General features: G+C 41.3%; 2 protein-coding genes across 3 annotated transcripts; both read right to left on the reverse strand.

Annotated features, from left to right (window-relative positions):
* Positions 1-2,540: 2,540 nt before the first annotated feature.
* tusc2a (tumor suppressor 2, mitochondrial calcium regulator a) lies at positions 2,541-6,024 on the reverse strand. The gene is made up of 4 exons (XM_062404119.1): positions 5,850-6,024; positions 4,961-5,200; positions 4,020-4,140; positions 2,541-3,237 (listed from the first exon to the last, which is right to left on the reverse strand). The coding sequence occupies exons 2-4, from the start codon at positions 5,107-5,109 to the stop codon at positions 3,172-3,174; spliced, it is 336 nt and encodes a 111-aa protein (XP_062260103.1). The 5' UTR covers positions 5,110-5,200; positions 5,850-6,024; the 3' UTR covers positions 2,541-3,171.
* Positions 6,025-6,176: 152 nt separating this feature from the next.
* On the reverse strand, positions 6,177-19,252 carry LOC133968192 (ras association domain-containing protein 1-like). 2 transcript variants are annotated; one of them, XM_062404099.1, is made up of 7 exons: positions 18,986-19,252; positions 17,084-17,425; positions 15,799-15,923; positions 8,342-8,446; positions 7,962-8,247; positions 7,737-7,852; positions 6,177-7,634 (listed from the first exon to the last, which is right to left on the reverse strand). In XM_062404099.1, the coding sequence occupies exons 2-7, from the start codon at positions 17,400-17,402 to the stop codon at positions 7,488-7,490; spliced, it is 1,098 nt and encodes a 365-aa protein (XP_062260083.1). In that variant the 5' UTR covers positions 17,403-17,425; positions 18,986-19,252; the 3' UTR covers positions 6,177-7,487. The 2 variants fall into 2 exon arrangements, with proteins under 2 accessions (XP_062260083.1, XP_062260092.1); XM_062404108.1 differs by lacking the exons at positions 15,799-15,923; positions 17,084-17,425; positions 18,986-19,252 and adding an exon at positions 10,705-11,278.
* Between the last annotated feature and the right edge of the window lie 151 nt (positions 19,253-19,403).

The raw sequence follows: 19,403 nt of genomic DNA on the forward strand, positions 1-19,403 counted from the left end.
GATCTTAATGTTTTTTTCCACTAACACTTTGAGCACACTTCAGACGGTGGGTACAAGGCATATGGTACACAGATGTCACTGGTGCCCGAGGTGTGTGATGACAGCCACTGGCAACGGCTCGGTGAAGTAACTAAGTACCACAAGCTGTCACGTACCCAAGTACTGCAAATAGGACGGATATCAGCGATGAGAGGGGAGGGGAGAGGCCACACACTCACACATCATTAACCAATAAAAAAAAAATTGTGATCAGACAGAACAGTTTGGAAGAAAACCAGCAGTCCTTTGTTGTTTTTTTTGAAGAAAGGCCTTTCTCGGAAATTTAGACTTTCCTTTTGCAGATACTGGGGAGCTGATGGATGTCCGAGCACATGATCGTTGGGGGGACGAGGTGGAAGTGAGGGCGTCGTCCAGTGTCAGAGTCCATTCCGCCGTTTGTTCTCTGAGCTTTTGCTGACTCACATCACCATGTCATCGGTCTCTCTCTCTCTCTTTCTCTCCCTGTTTTTTCGAGGAAATTGTGGAGCATGAAACGACCCGTGTGAATGGAGCCTCCTCTCGGCTTTCCTTTAACCTCTGGCTCCTGAGCATTACATCAGCACCAGTCAGGGACCTTCAGGAAGTAATAACAATGGCAGGGAAACTGCAAACACAGCCTTCCACTTTGAGTATGCCGAGCAAACACTTAAGAGGATGGCAACACATTTGGTAATTGTGTAAACTGGAAAACTGGGATGGTAATGTTTGAAGTTAATGTTTGAAATGTGAGAAGGGCGTCAATGTAACTTGAGACCCCTTAAACTGGTTTATAAAATTCACTGCTTCTCTTTTTAACCTAATCAGATGTTCATGTGCATTTATGTATTAATTAACATGGGACATTACAATCAAATCTTCTAGAAAACACATTTTTTCATTCAGTTCTCTGTGCAGTGAAAGTGACATAATTCTACTAAACTCGGATAAAATTGGCTAAAATAAGCACTTACTGTAAAACCACTACAGTTCATTAAATGACTCTTTGACTGTTTATAATTCAAAGCAAGTTTTAGTTCTTTTTCGAGGCTGCTGATCATTTATAATGACTATCTCTCCCGACCACAGCCACATGGACAGCTCAACTACGTATACACACATTGTACCGATTAGAGATGAAAACAGTTAAGCAGTGGCATATTCATGAAGTTCATAGGTTTGTACAAGAAAGAGAAACATCCTTCTAATGCAGGCCGGACTCAGCAGCGAAACATCAGAGAGCAGTGGGGAGGAAACACATCAAAGTGACTGACCTCTGGCCCAAAACACACCCAGCCACATTCCACACAATTACAGACACCAGAGAATGCCTGCAGAGGAAGCCCTACACATTTATGTGCAGAACCGTACACACTGAAATATGTTCACGCTGTCATTAAAGTTGGATCCAGTGCCAGCTGGAAACACAAATATAGCTGGTTACCATTGAATCTGTAGTGTTTTACATCAAACATCATGTTTAATCACCAGGTTTAATTGTGTCTTTTTTTAAGGTTACTGTTCAGAATTATCATTGAAGGTAAATCAGAGAATCTGTTACACCCGATATTAAACTCACAAAATCACTCAACTCATTAATTTGTTCAGGTATGGATTTATGCTGCCCTCTAGAGGTTCAATACATTATACGTGGTTTCTTTAAAAGTTAAAATAAGTTGTATTCCAAACCTGCGTAACTCAACAATTGCTCAATAGTGCCTTTATGAAACCATATTTAAATTCACTGATTCCTGCTTTATGGTTATTTGTTGTTGATTTTTTTACAAGATCGATCAGATATTCCCTGATAAAGTCAATGAATTGTTGAAAAACTCCCTTTTAAATAAGGGGAAAATAATTCCTGGATTCGCCCTCTGATCTAGACCTGCACCAAAGTTTGATGACTTCTCCTCCAAATCAGTTAGGTGCTTTTTGCGTAACCCTGCTTACAGACCAACAAACACATAAAAACATACCCTCCTTGTCCGAGGTAATAAAAGTCTGTAGATAAGAAAACCTTTTCCCTGATCGTGAATCGCGGGACAAATCTGGTTTTACTTGAACACAGCAGACTTAACGGCGAGCACTGAAGAGTGAAACTCAAGAAGGCAATTCAGAAAAGCTAAAAATAAAATCATGTCAGCTGTAATGCAAGTACAGTAAAGGCTGGCCTCATGTATAAAAGTCAACTCTCCATTGATTGAGCTAAAGTTATGGCACCATGTGTACAAGGACTTTTGGTAAATATGTGAACAATTATTATTTTCAGATTAGACAAGGTCTCGTTTGTTTAATCTGTCTAAAAACCAAAGACAGCAGGGAGAATGCCATCTTTATCTAATTCTTGACAGGAAAACAAACGTTTAGATTTCAAATGTAGTACCATTCCTTTGATGTGAAGCGTCTCATCAAATAAGTATGGGACCAACAAAACTGATGTAGTGTGTAGATACTGCTTCAGGCATAACCCACTGCTGATAAGACACAACAAGCTCCTTTGAGAAAAAAAGATATCTTGACTCCAGTTATTCAGCTCAGCAAAACATTTATTCAAGTATTTCCAACTAAGAAATCTGAAATTATTTACAGTACAACATGTTCACTAGTGCAGGTCTGAGCTCCAGTCACTGAAACAGACATGACAATGCAGAACATGTCCATATGTACAAGACATTTCACAATCCTTCATTTTCCTACCCTGTAATCTCTCACATCAGCCTCTGACACACATTCACACAAACAGACCTAAGTGCACACATGTACACACACAAAGACACAAACAGAGTCTAACACTCTACGGATCACAGAAGGCATAAACTGTTAAAGCCTTTTCACATCGAGGATATTTTTCCCTGCAAAAAAACTCACACAAGAGAATCACAACTCTGTTCGATGTATTCTCTAAGACTGCTTACATATCAGCTGGGTAGTGGAAACACAACCGGTACCGTCACTACTGTTGTGAATATCAAAAATTTGATTTTTTTTGTGAACAGGGCACTCTGACCATCGCTGAATTCAAATGTATAACATTCTATTCATGATATCAATTTAACGTGACACTGGTTCCAGTCTCGACCATCATGGGAACAACACCTTGCTCCGAGTTGAGTACCTGGGGCTGCGCCTCCTGTCAGATCGGTCCTGTGCAATGCTTCACACCTCACAGAGGATGACAGGGAAATCTGCATGAATACACGGGTGGTCGAGCTTCACAAGTCCCTTAAAAAAGAGAAGACGAACAATATCGAGATTTAGCATAAACGACGATTATAACTAAACTCATCATGTCATCCTTAATGGAATTAGGGCCAGGTATAAAACACTGATGTGGGAGATTCCTCATTGAGGAAGTAATGCTGTGAATAAAGTCAAACTAAATCAGAAGCATTTTTTGGTAATTCCTTAATTAGGTAAAAATGCCAAGAATAAATTTGAAATGTAGAGAAAAAATCAAACTAAATCAGAGGACGTTATGCAAGCTGCCAGTTGTGTCATCTCTCCAAGACAGTTTCTCCTTCTGATCAGCTTTTTGCACAATATCTTCAAAGACTGTCTGTTTATGTTCAGAAAGAGAAACATCCTTGTTACTAATTTCAACAACACAAAAAGAAAAGGCATTTTGCAGAGGCAGTCATATGAGCTATTAGTGCATTCACATGCTCCTCCAAAGGTCCAGTTTCCTGAGCTGTGAAGTCATTGTTCAAATGTGTTCATGTGCTCTGAAGTCAGGGTGTGTAAACACGGATGCTGTAAAGACCACGTGCTGGATTTATGTGTTTACAGCGTATAAACAACACATGTTGACACCTCTTCCCAATATCTATATGATAATGAGGAGAAATAAGAAGGGATCAGGTTTGACTGACATAAAATTAATTATCTTAAAAGTTTGACTTAAATTTGCAATTTTTCAAGTTTATACAAAATAGAAAAAGTCCTCCTCATTCTTTTCCTCATGCTTGGCCCTGACGCGCTTCTGTATCATTTTGACCCTAACAAACCTGTGGAATCAGATTCTTCTGGATCCTCTTCAACTTGGACTTCTTTCTGCCGTTTTTTGTCACCATTGTCTCTTCGTAGAATTCGTGGGCAAGGTCACCGTCCTCGTCGTAGTATAAAGAACTGCAAGTAGACAAAGAGGCTTATTCAATATTTAAATGGTTCAACAAAACAAACTTTGCTTCGAGGGATCTCTAGGCGGTGAGTTAGTTTTAAGTGCAGAGGTTCTGAGATGTCCACCACAAAGTCATGCACCTCACGTAAGCGTTCTCAAATTCAACATTGTGGTATTGATAGTGTGTGTCTGTGCTATTAAGGTTTTGGCCTGTGTGATCAGCAACGTTTTAACTTGTCCCACATGGATAAATAAAGACAATGACTTGAGCTGTCCAGAAGAAATGATGACTTGCACTCTTCAATGTGTTTTCCTTATTTTGCCTGACTGGTTATATTGACTTTCCAAAGAAAACTGCTGATAGCAAAGAAGTGTCTGGATTTTCCTGAGGAACTGGAACACTATCTCTAGAAACAGACAAGAGCTGCTGAGCAACATAAAAGATATTTTCTTTGGGAAACCATGGTGGCCTCTCGAGTGCTGACAACGTGGGTCCATGCTTAGTGTCAGCTTGCAGACCTTCGTTGCGTCTCATTCTCTCACTCCCCTCATTTAATTTGACAGCACATCAACATGGCCCCTCCAGCACAAGGTCTACAAACGGTGAACCAACGGCCTTCTGGACTAAGACTGGACTTTCGTATAATGCCCCTATTATAGAGACGTTCACCTCCGTTGTATCTGTTTCTGAGGAATCTCTGAGACTAACGACTGAAAACCACAACAGATAAAACCAAGGCTACGTGCATTGGCTACACACCAGAACAAATACCCACGTCATGATTACTGTGATTCAGGGTGACTCATTCTGTGGTGTGTTTGATTTACCTCCTCCGGGTAAAAACAAAGGGTGTTGCATTTCTGGAACCTTTGAGCCGGGCCAGAGTCTGCTCGTTCCCATCGACGGCTGCCTCGCCTCCGGCTCCACTGCCTGAGAAAGGCCAGACACCTTTGGCTTTGGATCCACTGCCTCCCATTTTCAGAGATAAGGCATCCCTAGTCTCCACTTAGAAGTTGTTCAATCTGGATGATGGCCAGACGCCCTCAGTCCCTCACTGAAGCCCGGATCTGGAAAAGTACAGAGAGAGAGACAGAGAGAAGGAACACGTCCTCATAAATCAGCCCTGATGTAAACAGGATGATGGTGTTCGGTTGTAGGACTGCATCCATGACTGCTGTTCACCGTGAAGCACCATCTTGACTGTTTACAGCTTGGATCGGAGGCTTTTTTGATGAACAGCAACAAATGCGCTGTGTTTAATCCACATGTAACCCCACTGTCGATGAGAGTGATGATAAAGATCATGTAAACCTGCTGACACCTTGGCTCTCCGCTAGTTCCTCGGGCTCGCTCCCTTATGCTAACTGCACCGGAGGCTAGCTAGCTAATCGTAGCACAATTCTACCGATTCCAAACGCAAGGCACTCGATTCATAACGTTCATTACATTTATACACATCAACCCTACGAATATATTGTTTTGTTTTAAGCCTCCCTCACACTGTCTTTGTGTTCAACAAACCGAGCGTCTCGTTAGCTTACTGTGGCTAATAACTCCATCATGGTACCTGCACCTTTAGGTGAGTTAGCCGCTTAGCTTCTGCCAGCGACGCACTAGCTCGAGCTGCCTCCGAAACAAACACGGGATTATGATTATTATAGTTATTATTGTCCGACACGACCTATTTGAATAACAGACTCGTGGTCAGTGTCCTACCGTCTCACACCGTCATCTCCTGTCATGACTGTATCGCCACCAGCTACGAGAAGCTAGCGTTAGCTTGTTTTGGTCGCTGCGACGCGGCGATCAGCTGATCTGACACCGGCTGAAGCCGCTCAGTTAAAACCCTGTGCTCGTCTGCATGTGTGAGAGTCAATGGAGACCTTATAAACACGAGCTCAACTCTACGTCTAAACAGTTCAATTAAATAGATATATGGGATATTATGTTAACTGAGGAAAAACTTCACTTTTGTCCCATTAAGATATTTGGATTATCATTTTGTGTGTGATGGCTGAGAAAGAAAATGCACAAACTTGTCGGAACTGTGAAACTCTTTACTCAACGCGGTGCACATTCGTCACATAGGTTCAGGCTGTCAGGCTACAACATGCAGATTTGTGCAAAGAGGAATATAAAGAACGTGAAGCTGGATAAACAGAAGACAAACATTTGATAGAAGGACAGAATAAAACATTGATATAAAGGAATGAAGAAAACTTTCAGTGAAACATGTTCATTCACGATTCCAGTCAAACTGAGTGACATCGGTCATAACTGCATACATTTGTTCATACATATGTCATACACACGCAACTAGTACTTCGACTAGGAAAATAAAAAAGGTGTTGCACCCATTAAGGGTGTGGAGAGGACATGGCACTCTATTGAGACTGGGACTAATACAAATCCAAATACCTTTCAGCAGCAAATATGTCAAACTTTGTTTAAAGAATAGCTGATGGGACATTGTCAGGATGAGGTTAAGAACTGTGTTTTTCATGGTGGGTTGTTCAAGACCAGATTGTATGTGTCTAAAAAGGGCACAAATAGCTTGTTAGCTTCAGCAAGGAGGTTATGTTTGTTGGTTGGTTAATTTGATTGTCAGGAGGACCCTTTATATTTTTGGTCTGGATCTGGACAAAGGAGCAAATGTGGGAATTTGTCTTTACTGTGGCATTTAGGGGCATTTTCACCAATTTCCCAGGAAGTAATTCACAGATCTTGATTAGAACAATCTGACCCATTCAGGGAACTGACATCTGGGAGTGTGAGCAATTTGGTGCAGCTTCATTGAATTTAAAGTTGGTTCTTTGTGAAAGTTTGCGCCCTGCTGAGTGCCATTCTAGTTTGACATCTTATAATCTCGTCTTCTGGGAAATTAACAGGAATGTAATTTCAGGATTTATTGCTCAACTATAACACAGTTGCTGCCCTTACTTCTAATATAAAAGGCGACAAAGTGATTGTCTTTAATATCCTTTGATAATAAAAAACATCCGCTAACATTTCTTTAAAGCTAAAGTGACACAGCTAAGGTACAGGATAATTAGTTGGTTCCCAAACGCGGACACAGCCGCCGTCTCATCTGCCAGTCTTCATTTCTCTCCACTCATTCTCTCAGGCACATCAGACTCTCCAGGTGTAAGGCACTTCTCATCTCTCGCATCATCTCACACGCACATTCGCGCCAGCTCTCTCTCATAGTCTTGCGCCCTGTCTCACTCTCTCGTTCACCTAAGAGGCGTTTTGAGTTGCATTCTCTGGGAATCTTTGGATGCAGCGACGACTGGTCATCTTCAGACAGATTGTCCAGCCAAGAAGTGCACGGTCAATCCCCGGCGCAGGGACGCCTCAACCGGGGGTGGAGCCGGCCAGAGTCTCCTGCAGCTTAGTGCGGGCCAGGGCGTAGCGCTGCACTATCTGCTTGACGTGTTCCTCTTCTTCACGCTGCAGCATGCGCACAAAGTTCTTTAACTCGGGGAAGGAGAAGGCATGCCACTGCAAATGAAGAGGGGAGAGAAATGCATAAGAGCCTGTAAAGTACATAAAATATATATACATGGTTTAGATTCTTTATCATAGTGATCTGGTTGCACTCACATTGACTTCCCCGGTTTCATTTTCTTTCAGCACAAAACTGAGAACTTTCTCATTCGGTCCAGTAGACAGTCGCAGGCGGAGGGGGCGCTCGTTGTCAGACAGCTTGCGAACATAAACTTAGCAAAAGAAAAAAAAAGAGAATCTAATTTGCAACAAACAAATTCAAAACGATATAACGTGCGAGGCGGATTGAATTTAATAAAAATAATAAAAAATACGTAATACCTTGTTCATGACGCTCGCTGCGCTCAAACAGAGCAAACTTGGCAGGATTGTCCACCACAGTGAACTTCTTCAGTAAGGCCTCGATGACCTCACGAGAAGAAGTGCGAGAGCTTATGTGCAGGTGCTTGGACGCATCCTTCGGCAGGTAGAAAGAGGTGCGACGCTTCACTCCGCCGGACTTCCTGCCCCCAGCATCGTGACCTCCCTTCTTAGGAGGCGGAACCGACACAGGTCGAGCCAGCTTGAACTGCACTTTAATAAAGCCAGTGTAGGAACCGTCCTTGTTCTATCGAGAAAAATATATATATTTATATGACACTGAATAGACAATCACAATTGCAACAAAATACATGGATGCAGTGTTATTGATCAGTACTCACCACATTCATGAACAGGTTGCTGTTGATCTGAGAGTTGTACTCCTTCACCTTCTGCTGAATAGCTGCAGATGTGAACTCCTGCTTTCCACATTCAGTTTGTTCATCCTGCAGCAGACAGAGAGGAAGTTACAGTGTTAAACCACTAGGTGTCAGCACTCAGCTCCAAACCACAAGAACTATTTTAGGGATTGCAGAATATCCCACACAATATGGACACTTCGTACAGGATCATAGGTTGTAACATTGGTCTGCCTTAAAGAAAAGACACTTTATCTAAAAATGACAGAAGTTTAAGGCACCTAGCAAATAAACATGACAAAGATGTTTGTGACTCCTCAGTGGGAGTGTAACTCAAAGGGCAAGGCTTTCACATGGGGAAACAAATCTTATATCAACATACTGATGTTGTTGTTTGGAAAACCTTTTGTGTATCAATATGCTCATCAGGAAGTGAGTGTGTGTAGTTTCATAGTGTGGACCTGGGGTCACATGGGAAAGAAAAACAAAATGTCCAGTTTTCATCTTCATATTTCGAGCAAGATCACAATGTAATCTCACTGCATAAAAAAAAGATAATAAACGCCCAGGCTTAAGCAAATAGGTTGTTTATGGACTTCCTGTTGATTGAAGTTGAATCATTTCCAACACTCATCACCAGTTGCATCAACTTCCTGACAACGAAGCAGAGGCTAAAAACGATGATGTCAGCTCGGGCCAATCCCGTCCGTCTGCTCTGATCCCCGGTGAGGGAGGGGTGAGGCGAGGGATAGTGTGAGTGTGTGTGTTTGTGTGTGGTGGGAGAGATACTGGACTTGCAGCTGCTTGAAATGACTGGGACCAACGGTTCTGCATTGCATTCCTCTGCTTGGTATTCATATATAAATAGCCTCGCCGCTCTGGCTCTCACAAGTGGGAGAGACAAAGCCCTCCCTTGTTTTACAGGCACATCCTGTGCAGTCAGCTGCCTCATCAACCGCACACTCCCAGTCATGTTTCAGTCATGTTTCAGTCATGCACATTTGGCCTCGAGCATCTGCATGACCATTACCTCAATTAGGGCTTTTCCTGTGTCTACCCAACATCAACTATTAACTCAGGAGACTGCAGAAATATATTTTCCACACTGCACTCCAGGAGCAGGAGGCTTCTGGGAGAGTAAAACCCAAACGTTTAGTCTGAAGCTGCTTTCATTGGCACTGACACTCAGACAATGAGAGGGCTGTACCACATAATGTCAAATAAATATGTTTTATGCATTCAAAAGGCTGAGTGAGTTACAAATTGATGTCAAGCGAACAAGGATCAATAACAGCAACCGCAGCAAATTGAACGACTGCAGAGTTAATGCGCTGCTGTTAACAAGTCAATAAATCAATGCGAGGGCCAGGTCAGGGTTTCCATTATGGTAACAGCAGGAGAGCAGGCACAACAACTGTGTCTCTACATGCAGACAAAAGGAGTGTCTTGTTATATAAAGTGTCAACAATTGAGTAGGACAAGTTAATCAGTTTGAGTGTTTTAAAGTAAACAGCGATTGTTTCTAGGTAAAGAAAGCATGAGAGCTGAGTGGGTGCGGGTGACGAAGAAGAACGAATAAAAGAATATGTCCAAAACATTCCATGACTCATCTGCGATTGAGACATTGGGTGAGAAAACCTGAAGGACGAGGGAGTGAAATAATGGTGGGTGTGAAGCTGGAAACCTGAGAAGAGAGTGTGCGTCACAAAAACAAGACATTTGGGTTGTTCTGATAATGAGGTCAGATGTGGGTCTGTGCTGGTTACAATAAGAAGAGAAACGATGGACTGATGCAACATACAACAACAGTGGTTGCTTTGTTTTCTTGGGACTTGTGTGCGTTATATAAAAGGTCACAAGGGTTAACATGGTGAGGAGGAATTGTACATTTACTGTTTAGCAAGTGTGTGTCATCCTCTGCATAACGTGCAGGGAATCTAACCTGACAACTATCGATATAAACTGATGCACTTTTTTCTTTTGCTGACACATTTGAACCACATCTCATAGTTCTGGATGACACACGTCAAAACCAGAGGAACCAGCACTCCACCCCTCACTTGGCCGGCATCTCTGCTGATGTGCCCTTGAGCAAAGCACACACTACACAACACGAGCAGCAGCAGGGTCAAAAGTAGGGGTGCTGCTGGAGAACCCTCCACTCTGACCCACGACCCCAGATCAGTCTGGATGAGTGGATATAAAGTGACAGACAGAAAGCAGAACTATCCAGGGAGTTGCTCCACCAGCCGCCCATCACCCACCTCTCACTTCCCCTTTACACGAAGCTGACACTTTTATGGAAGCCAATTTCCTTTTTAACATTATTATTACTTTCTGCTCACCTTCTTAACAATTAAGTCGGGCTTCTTGGTTTTGGGGAAGAAAGATGTCCGGGCGGTGAAGAACTGCTCGAACTCGGGGTCGGTCTCCTCCCCGCTGCAGTAGCCGCTGCTGGCGGAGCTGCCCCAGGTGTTCTCGAAGGAGGGGGACTTGTCCGAGCTGCTGGCCGCGTTTGACATGCTGACTACCGGCTTCACACGAGACAGTGGGCGACGGGGGCTGCGGGGACCGCGACTGGGAGCGTGCGAAAAAAACTGGTTTGAACGGAGTGTGGTAACTTGGAAATCTCCGAGTGGACGGAAGCCTGGAGGGACGGCGATGGCAAAGTTAGTTAACTTCAAAGTGCTGATCTCAAAAAGCGATGCAATAAAAGTGGCAACAAGAATCTGAAAAGTTGTTCAGGGTTTTTTTCTTCTTCTTCCTCTCACTCAAACTACCGGCCACGTTTCCACTGTGTGAACTAGTCTGTGAGAAACAGGATGTACTCGGCCCCCGCCCTTCACAGCGGCGGGTCCGCTTCCTTCCCTCCCCCCGCCGGGGAGGAGCAGGAGGAGCTTCCCGCGGCTGTCGGTTGGCTAGAGTTTTGGAAAATACACAAACCCGCCGACAGCAGCCGCGATTGGACGCCGACAGGAAATGCCACAGTCTCCCCGGATGATGCTACCCCTTCCCCCCGCGGAGCAGGCCATGTGACGGCGGGGCCACGGTGGTCATGTGAACCGTACACAGTTGGAACGGAAGAGCCCACAATCATCCATTCATGGTCCAGTTTGAAAAGCTTGATACTAGTGGAAAATCTACGAGAGAAAACAGGCCTCGTTATGAAGGCCTCCATCATGGGTAGAGATGCGCCGTGTGGGGATACTTGATACTAATACATGAGAAAACACTCACTACTGCAAAATGTTAGTGAAGTAAAAGTATGAAAGTACAATCAGGATATGGATTTAACATTTTAAATGTAAAAGCCCCAAATGGAGGAACGGCCCATTGTAAAATGGTTGAACTATTATATATGATCAGATTCTTCCTGATACATTATTGCAGCATTTTACTGGTGGAGCAGATTTTTAAACATTTCATATCAGGCTACAAGTAATGGTTTTTTATTTCTGATCTGTAGATTTTTTTAATCAGAAAATCTTACAAATATTTAGAAATGCCACTATGTAAATAAATTATGTCCAAGTTCTTCAACCACTAGGTTTTTTAATTGTAATCATTAAAACAATGCAGCACATTCTCACATTTGAGGAGCTGAATCAATTTCTTCGCTTGAAAAATGAATATATAGCTATTAATAAATCAACTAATAATTTAAGTTCTACATATTGTTACAGCCCTTCAAATCAAAACAATTCTTTATATCTTTCGTGTGGAAACTCTTCATTTGTAAAGTCATGTTTAAAACACACAATATTTCCCTCTGAAATGAAATGAGGTTAAAGAATAAAGTAGCATGAAAAGAAAATATTTAAATAAAGTACAACTACCTCAAACTGGTACAGCACTTGAGTAAAGGTTGCCATATATCTCACTGGAACATTAAGTCAATGAATCAATTAGTTTGGCAACAGAGAATTATAAGAACTGCTGACTTCAGTAGAACTACGACTCACAACATAATATGTATTTTTTTTTTGTTTCACAGAGAGCTGTAGTGAAAGTGGAATTTCCAGAATCCCTCACAGAAAATATCATTGAAATTCCCACATGTTACTAGAAGAGGACAGACCAATGTTGTGTGGTTCACTACACATGTTTAGACAAGGAAGAATTAAAAAGGATCTAACATTACCTTCTATTCATAATTTCTGTTTTGTAGCTGCATTTTACAAACATCATTTCCCGTGAGCCCACAGCCGTGGGTTGAATGTCACAGTTCAATGAAAGAGGAGAGTTCATGAGTTGGCAGTGGGAGTCGCAGTTTGCTTCCACGTGTCCGAGGACAGCAAGACAAAAAACGACTGACATGAAAACGCTGCTAGACAGAAATCCCCAAATGTAGGAGGCTTCAGATGAGAGCGCCAGGGACTTTACAAGATATGAATGAATCTTCTTTATGACATTAGCAGGGCCCATGTTGCTTATAGCATTAGGGACTTTTGTATGCCAAAAATATATCTTGGTTGGAGACATCTTGTGTCCAACAGTAAAACTGTTGAAATGAAAAATGTTTGCTCATTTGCTATTTTGGATTTCATTCTGTTTTCTTTTCAAGGAATGAAATGGGGTGGATGTGCCTTCCAGGATTTGTCTGCAGAAGAACCTTTTAAATGTTAAAGTGCACTTAAGCTGAGATAACTTAAATGACATTATCACTGTTATTGGTCCATGGGAAAGCCCCTTCAGAGCCACATAAGACACAGTGTGACAAGTAAACTAAATCTTTTTTATAAAACTGGTGGAGAGCCTTTAAATGAATGGATGTTTTTATAATTGTTTAATCTTTTGAGTCAATTTGTTTGAAATAATGTCAAACATTTCATTTTATCCACTTATATATAAACATTTTCTTATTTTCTCAATTTTTGTATCAATATGATAAAATGGTTTGGCATTTTTGACAAAACAAGCTTTGTGTCAGTCTGGTTTGGAGGTAATCCTGAAAAGTATTTTTCTGCTTGTAAATTAACAACAATTAAAGCTGAAATGCATGTCTAGTATCTGGAATTCACAATACACATAAGCTATTTTACTAGAAATTAAGGGTCCAAGACCAACTGGACAAGTCATCTTGCAACTATCCTGACATGCTGAGCAGTCCAGGTCACATCTTTGGGACCTTACTGCTTTGGCCACTAAACAAATCGATGCAGTGAGGGGAAGAATTTGCAGAAAGGCCAACGTGTGTACTGGCAGGAAATACTTTGGAGCCTCCTAGTGTAAACTCATGTGTTCACACCGCTGTTCATACATGAGTGTGTATCTGAAACTTTAAAATGATACAAAGCTGGTAAAATTCAATTGTGTTAAAATTTGCTTTACACAGATACAAAACTCTGATGGCACTCAGTTGAATGCATAGGCCCAAAAGTCCCATTAAATCCAACCAAACTGCACCAAATTGCTCACACTCTATCAGTCTGCTTAATGTGTCAAATAAAAAAAAAAATGTAGATCTACAAAGTATTCCCTAGAAAAAATAGTGATAAAATTATGAAAATATCCTAATATTTTAAGAAAGTGAAAAAAAAATCAGATTCAGGCAAAAAATCGAAATGTAGTTACTTCCTGACCTAACTACATCCATCCACCAGGGTTTGTGGAAATCTGTTGAGTTGTTTTTGTATAATTCATTGCAAGTCTGAGCAGGAAAATACAGATGTTGTTAATTAAAACTAGTTGTGACTGCACTCTGTTCATGGCAGCCAGCTCGAGGGCTCTGAATCACCAGCATAAGTCTCTCTAGTTCCGGCTGTACTTTTTTTTACTGCTGTATCAAGTCAAAATATAAAAAGTTCTTCTCACCCAAAAGCTCAAACACCCACAACATCCTCACACTCTGCTCTAGAGTTCACTGATGTTTTTAAATTCCAGACGTCCTATGATAAGCAACAGGTGTCTGATAGAGAGTCAGTAAAACCTGTTACCCAAGAAACCAAAGCACATCTGCCTCCCACACCTACTGACTCAGAGCCTTGAAATGAAATGTTGTGGGGCAGAGCATTATAGTGAGGACTTCTCTAAGGGTTTAGAGGGAGAGAGTTCAGGGACTTCTCTGAAAAACAATTCATTGTAAAGATAAAAGATCCCAGAAGGGACGCTCTTCAGTCCAGTTTCTATCAGGTAATAAGGAACATCCCAAAGATCAGGCTCTTTCTTTCCAGGACCGATCTGGTGAATCCCTGCTTTTATTTCCCCGCAGCCTGATTACTGCACTGCACTCAGGGTTGAGCCATAAATGTATCTCACATGTTCATCTGGTTCAAAACAGCTGCTTGGTTCATCACCAGTAAAAGGAGAAAATATCGCACAACCCCTGTCTTGGACTCTCTTTACTGGTTCCCTGTGAGATTCTCCGGCAGGGTTCTGCTGGCTGTCCCCAGTCCCTGCTCAAGACGTAAGGTGGACAGGCCTTTGAGCGCCATGCTCCTCAGCTCTGGAGCTCCCTGTCTGCAGAGTCAGTGACATCTTGTAAATCAAAAAAGCCTTTTATTAAGTCTGGTACACTGTTTCATTTCTAATGTGCTTTGAATGTGTTATAATTGTATTGTTATTGTTTAAATGCTGCATTGTAATGTTTTATTTCTGTATAATCGTATTTTCGAACAGATTATTGATTAAGGTTCGTATTATTCACCTCAAATGAATGGTGTATCCTGTTTATCTCTATTGGACATATTGACGGGTTTTTACCACTTCCAATGTCCTGTAAATAAACATGATCTAATCCTTGTCTTAATGTTATTCTTTTAATCCACTCAGTCAAACACAATTTATGATTCATCACGCAATAAATTGTGAGGTGATTTTTTATTCTTATTTTGATGTTGATATAGTTTTCTTATTTATTTTTACTATAGCACATACAGGTGTCAAAACAGGCTGAAGGAGTCTGCAGACATAGTCCACTGTAGTTGATCACCTGAACAAGATGCTGCACCAGTGTGAGCTAACTGTAACGTTTTGTGTGTCTCAATGACAAACTTCCCCTTTTCAAAATACCCTTCACTTCCTAAAGTGTGATTATTGATTGTAATTGCCACCCTACACTACTGCCAGCAGCAGTTATACAAGTTATTCTCACATGGTCTTAATTGAACCAGAGCAGTTAGTGGTATTGGGTGAACAGTGTTAATTTATTGCCGTGCAAAATGGTTCCTGTTTTTACCATAAAAACAAAGGATTTGTTCCGTAAAGCATTTCCAGCAAAAAATACATTGTAATCTTATCAGGTGACAAACAATGTGCCTGACTGAAGCAACCAGTTTCCTCACCCATTACCTTACTTTTAATGGCAGAATATGATGATAATTTCTCGATATTGAAGACGCTAAAAATCCACAAAAACAGTGACTAATACCACATTTGATTTTGGTAAAGCTACAGGTGAGCTGATGAATACTCTGCTGTCAGATAGAAAAAGTCCTCACCACGTTTGTGTCAGTCTCTATGGCGTGTTCCACGACACATGATTGGTCGGACAGCGAGCCTCCGTCCCAGCTGCAGTCCAACTGGATCAGGGCTCGACAGCGGTGGTGGCACGTGAATCTGCAATCTGCGAGTGAAGAAAGTAGCTACGTTTAGACAGACACCACAAAACACTTAAATGCATATGACTAAATGGATATTAGGGTGCAGCTGTAAATGGGTGATGACCTCACACTGGTCTCTTTCCTTGTGATTATGCTGTGGATGTGTCTCAAAATATATAAAAACTGTAAACACTCATCTCTCCAACTAAAAATATTCATCATCTCTGTGTGCAGTATAAATATATGATTATTTTAATGGTTTTTGGTCATGATCATGATTGCTATTATCAGCGTAAGACCTGTGTTTATGCACAAAAATCATAATGATTTCAGTTTCATAATCCAATTACTGTAAAGACGGATCGTTTTTTCTGCACGCTAAACCCTTGACACAAACCGCAGCAACCTTTCAGTTGGTTTCAGTCGATCAAAAGGAAGTTAGACTTCTGCAACTCTGAGATGAGTCGAGAGCAGGAAAAGAAAAGAGGTCGCTGCACCGACTCCGAGACAACACATTGACCTGTCGACCACGTTACACGGCTGAATGCATGTTAGATACTGTTTGTCTTCTTAGAGACACTTGATAACATGCTCTATGGATATTTCAGTCCTAAAATAAAACCTCTCTGCCCCTTTGTTTCTGCGGAAAGACAACATGGAGAGAATAGCTGGTGAATCAGGCCGTACAATTACGAATCAGTGCTGTCATACCGGACTGTTTGGATCTAATTTGTGGCTTCACCTTTCTCTGTTTAACCATATTTCCTTAAGTGTTGCTCTCATGTAAGATGATTCACGCATATTCACAGAAGCATTCACACGCAGATAGGACTCTGGGATGTGGCAAAAAATGATTTCAATATAAAAATTACATTTATAAATATCAGGATAAATGTCACATTATAATTTATTTTTAAGTTCTAAGACTTAAGATGTTTGCTCCTGAGTGAAGGTTGTGCTTTTAAACTCTTCTTTACGAGCAGATAATGAAAAACAGCAAAACATTTGACTAATCTGAGGTAGATCATTTATGTGTTATCTCCTCATTGTGCAAAATGCAAAAGCAATATATCTATATATATTGTACTTTTGTTATATTGACATTCATTGAGAATTACCTTGTGACAATTATTGATATTGTTTGAACCCCACAGACACACACAGGCCAGATAAACCAACTCACTGGCGCAGCGCAGGCTCTGCTTGTACAGGCCCCAGATGAAGTCTCCACACAGGTCGCACCACGTGGGCTGAGCGTGGCTGCAGGGCTGGAAGTTGTGTCCCTCTCCCTTCTCCTCTGGGAGCTGTGGGTCCTGGGTGCTGCTCAGGACCCTGATGATGCCCGCTCGGCTCAGCAGGTCCGGCACCTTCCCCGGGCTGATCCTCAGGGCGTTGGTTCTTTCCAGGCGAGGAGGTGAGCAGGGAAAATGTGTGGCGGTCAGCTCGATCTGCTCTTTGTTGGTGCGCAGCTCTCGCAGCTCGATGAACTCACCCCACGACATCGTGTCGACGTCTTCTGTGATCACTGACAAACACGAAAACAGATGGTTATATAGTGCATAAGGTAAAGAGTTTCTAACAAATATCATACAGTTTTATCTTTGTTCACTTGGTTACAGATATGTTACTATTGACTTTTGTTAACCCTGTATTCACATGATTTCATACAACTTTATTTATAAAAAAACATATACCCCTATAGATTTATGACTGACTTCAAATGAATCTATCTCCATCCATCCATCCATCCATCCCTCCCTCCCTCTCTCCATCTATCTATCTATCTATCTATCTATCTATCTATCTATCTATCTATCTATCTATCAGTCTATCTATCTATCTATCTATCTATCTATCTATCTATCTATCTATCTCTCTACCTATCTACCTCTCTATCTCTCTATCTCTATCTATTTATCTATCTATCTATCTATCTATCTATCTATCTATCTATCTATCTATCTATCTATCTATCTATCTATCTATCTATCTATCTATCCATCCATCCATCCATCCATCCATCCATCCATCCATCCATCCATCCATCCATCCATCCATCCCTCCCTCTCTCCATCTATCTATCTATCTATCTAATATTGAAAACAACAAAAATCCAAAAGTTCCCTCAGGATCAATAAAGTAATCTATCTATCTCTCTATCTCTGTACCTCTGTACCTCTCTACCTCTCTCTCTATCTCTCTATTTCTCTATCTATCTATCTATCTATCTATCTATCTATCTATCTATCTATCTATCTATCTATCTATCTATCTATCTATCTATCTATCTATCTATCTATCTATCTATCTCTCTCTCTCTCTATCAATCTATCTATCTATCTACCTATATATCTCTCTCTATCTCTCTATCTGTCTGTCTGTCTGTCTGTCTGTCTGTCTGTCTGTCTGTCTGTCTGTCTGTCTGTCTGTCTGTCTGTCTATCTTCCTATCTTCCTAGGTGTACAGACATTGCATATAAAAGTAATTGACTAAAAGAACAGTACTCCAAATTGTATTTAATAAAGTAAAGAAGTATTTTCAGCTTAATTTAAATGTAAAATAACTGCTACAAAATAAACAATTTGTTGATATTGTTTATGAATTTAAACATAATTTAAAGGAAACACAAACTGCAACTGTACCTATTCTACCAGTATTTCAGCTTTTGTCATATACCATTGTCATGCACAGTAAATATCACACATTTGACATCCACATTGTAGGTTACTGTGTTGTGTAACGTACAGTTATTATATAAACTTAGATTGTCTGCTGACCTAACATAAGAGAAGCCGGGTCTGATAACTTCATGTGAGACATATAACTGTAACATGTTAATGTAAATAAAGAACTGTATAACCTCATGTTAAACATACTACTACAGCATGTTCATGTGTATAAAGAACTGTAGGGGGTTTTCAGAGTAGTTATAGATCCTCTATAAGTAGAACAGTAGAAGATGCGTTCAGGGGGACTCGGGGATGAGTTATCAAATGTTGAGTCTGAAACAACATTTAAAGTAAATGACAGCTCAGGTTTTTACATTGTTAAAGGAAAACACTGAAGTAGTTTCAGGTACACTCACCAAGACGGAGGAGAAAGCAGCTCCGCTTTGTCTCAGCACCTCCTCGTCCTCCATCCGAGGAGAAAAACTTTCCGTGGACATTTCTGACAGTTTCCGAGTAACGGAGGAGGCGAGCAGAGGACGCATCGGTGGAAAGAAGCGATCAGCCCCGCGGGCTGCGACCTGAAGCTAACCTCAGACTTACACGTAAACAACCAACTATTTTCTGTCATTTGCTCTGGATCTCAAGAGGAAGCGGCCCATCAAGACAGCGAGAGTGAGAGATGTGAGAGAGCTGATGTACATCCGGAATGTTTTCACATAGGGGGTGCTTCTGAGTCCGGAGAGCCAGTCCCACACCCACCGAGTCTGCAACCACACACGTGTCTGTGTCTTTTTCTACCATACTTCTAAATCATGTTGTATTGTTTTATCTGCT

The sequence above is a fragment of the Platichthys flesus genome, chromosome 2 (genome assembly GCF_949316205.1).
Source record: "Platichthys flesus chromosome 2, fPlaFle2.1, whole genome shotgun sequence".
Lineage (NCBI taxonomy): Eukaryota > Metazoa > Chordata > Actinopteri > Pleuronectiformes > Pleuronectidae > Platichthys > Platichthys flesus.

Excerpts from the sequence above, each read along its gene's own strand:
- tusc2a (XM_062404119.1), bottom strand. The coding sequence starts at position 5,109 with ATGGGAGGCAGTGGATCCAAAGCCAAAGGTGTCTGGCCTTTCTCAGGC. Across the intron at positions 4,141-4,960 it reads TTTGTTTTTACCCGGAGGAG|TTCTTTATACTACGACGAGG; the intron begins GTAAATCAAACA and ends GTCTACTTGCAG. Across the intron at positions 3,238-4,019 it reads AGAAGAATCTGATTCCACAG|GGACTTGTGAAGCTCGACCA; the intron begins GTTTGTTAGGGT and ends CTCTTTTTTAAG.
- LOC133968192 (XM_062404099.1), bottom strand. The coding sequence starts at position 17,402 with ATGTCGTGGGGTGAGTTCATCGAGCTGCGAGAGCTGCGCACCAACAAA. Across the intron at positions 8,447-15,798 it reads TAGAGACTGACACAAACGTG|GATGAACAAACTGAATGTGG; the intron begins GTGAGGACTTTT and ends TGTCTGCTGCAG. Across the intron at positions 7,853-7,961 it reads CAGCGAGCGTCATGAACAAG|TTTATGTTCGCAAGCTGTCT; the intron begins GTATTACGTATT and ends TCTTTTGCTAAG.